At 43.8% G+C, this 2,314-nt stretch overlaps 1 protein-coding gene across 1 annotated transcript; it reads left to right on the top strand.

Moving 5' to 3' along the window:
• Nucleotides 1-588: 588 nt before the first annotated feature.
• Nucleotides 589-1,291, top strand: LOC111820498 (zinc finger protein 391-like). The gene has a single exon (XM_023731034.1). The coding sequence runs from the start codon at nucleotides 659-661 to the stop codon at nucleotides 1,244-1,246; it is 588 nt and encodes a 195-aa protein (XP_023586802.1). The 5' UTR covers nucleotides 589-658; the 3' UTR covers nucleotides 1,247-1,291.
• The last annotated feature ends 1,023 nt before the right edge of the window (nucleotides 1,292-2,314 follow it).

The raw sequence follows: 2,314 nt of genomic DNA, 5'->3' as shown, positions 1-2,314 counted from the left end.
TGAGATCCCGCAGTGGCCGTGGGTGCAGAGCTGGGCGCCCGAGTGCCGGCCCTCCGATTCTGCCTATCTGGCCAAACCGCTAGGGTCCCTCGTCCGGCCTGGTCCCCATCACTGGGGTTTCCACCGCCCCCCATCCTGGCCCTGCGGCTTTGAGGCCCTCCCGGTGCACTTGCCCAGCCCCGGAGCCCGCTGGCGCTGCACCACCCCGAGCCACAGGTGCCTCGTCCAGGACCTGCAGCATGGCTCTTGCTATCCCGGAGCCTCAAGAACTGTTATTTCAATGTCCAAATGCGGTGTGGGTTGCTGTAGGAAGCTGTCCCCAGGAGGAGTCTGGGCGACCATTCCACGCACAGAGCGATCTCTATAAGGACCGAGAGCACCAGAGTGAAGGAGGCCGGGTCTTGCTAGGTAAGGAATTACTTCAGGGAATCATGGGGACCTTTTGACCTTCACAAAATGAAAGTTCTCCTGGGTTGAAATGAGTGTCAGGGTGGAGGCTTCTTGGGTTTGGGGCAAGAATCACAGGCTTCTAAATATGTCTGGAGTATAGAACTACCTCTGTTCCCTGTTTTGAAATGATCTTCTCAAAAAAGTCAGAGGCTCCCTTGCCAAGTCCAGTCCAAACAAACAACAAAGAAAAAAAAACATCAAAGACTTCATGCTGGAGAGAAACGAGTGTGATAAAGCCTTAATTTCAGATTCAGAACTTAATGGACAGCAGAGAATTCATAAGGAAACGAAACCTTATAAATGTAATGAATGTAGGAAACCCTTCCAAGGCAATTCAGATCTTATTAAACATCAAATAATTCACACTGGAGAAAAACTTTACAAATGTAGTGGATGTGGAAAAACCTTCATTCGGAACTCTGTCCTTACAGAATACCAGAGAATCCATATGGGCGAAAGGCCTTATAAATGCAGTGAATATGGGAAAACCTTTAGGGGGAGCTCACAACTTATTCAGCATCAAAGAATTCACAGTGAAAAGAAACCCTATGAATGCAATGAATGTTCAAAGACTTTTAATCAAAGTTCAGACCTTGTTCAACATCATAGGGTCCATAGTGGAGAAAATCCCTATGAATGTAATGAATGTGGAAAAGCCTTCAGGTGGAGTTCAGACCTTGTTAGGCATCAGAATATTCATATTGGAGAGAAAGTTTATGAACGTAATGAGTGTGAGAAAACATTCAGTCAGAGGTCAGGACTTACTCAGCGTCAGAGAAACCACACAGGATCATAACCCTATGAATACAGTAATGAAAAAGATGTCCGTACACACACACATAAACACACACACACAACTTGTATATGTTAATATTGAGGTATCCATCTTTAGGCATCATAACTACTTGGAAAATTCTAAGCTTCCTAAGAGCAGTTTTTATCTGATTCAGTTTAGAGCACTTAGCCTCAGGTTATGTGCAGATTTATTCTTCCTAAATGCTTTCCACAGGATAAATCAGAAACCTTGACAGGAGTAAAGTCTTAAATTACATTTCACCCCTTACTTTGTAATCAGAGATTCCACATCACAGGAAAATCTTGCAGATGGAGGAACTGGTATATAAAGTACCTACACCATCACAAAATTGTATGAATTAGGTAGAAAAAGTGTGACATATGTATGTCCCTGCATGTCTTATCCAGCAACACCATGAATCTTATAGCTTCTCCTTTCTCTTTTTATCCATAATATGAATTGTGCCAGGGACAGAGTAAGATGGGTATGATAGCCTGAACTCTAGGATGAATGGTCCTTCCTGGGACAGAATCTAATCCAAAAGTCTAGAAATGGACCTGTGATTTTTCCCATTAGAATAAATGCCAAGATATAGATTAGAGAATTTGAGTTTATTCCTCCATTTCCTAGAAAAACTAGACACAGAAGCAGCTAATTTAATAAGGAAAATAAAATGGATAATAAGTCATAGGACCAGTTGTCTTATTTCATGTAAGGGTGGGTCTTAGGCTGGGTTCTTTAAAGAAGCAAAACCAATGAATATATATATATATAGAGAGAGAGAGAGAGAGAGAGAGATTTATCTCAAGGAAATGGCTCATACAGTTGTGGAGGCTGGCAAGTCCCAAATCCATGGGTCAGGCATCAGGCTGGAGGCTTCTCCTGACTCACATGGTTGCAGGGGCTGACAAACCCACAGTCGGCAGGTCAGGTGACAAGCTGTTGACTCACAGAGCTATGGAAGTTGAAGAATCCCAAAATCAGTGGGTCAGATGGCAGGCCACTGGCTCACAGGGCTGCATAAATGGACAAATCCCAGAACTGGCAGGTCAGAAGAAAGGCTACTAG

The sequence above is a fragment of the Trichechus manatus genome, unplaced genomic scaffold (assembly GCF_000243295.1).
Source record: "Trichechus manatus latirostris isolate Lorelei unplaced genomic scaffold, TriManLat1.0 scaffold00040, whole genome shotgun sequence".
In the NCBI taxonomy this organism is placed as follows: domain Eukaryota; kingdom Metazoa; phylum Chordata; class Mammalia; order Sirenia; family Trichechidae; genus Trichechus; species Trichechus manatus.
The sequence above is the reverse complement of the archived record's forward strand: the minus strand, read 5'-3'. Positions and strand labels throughout refer to the sequence as shown.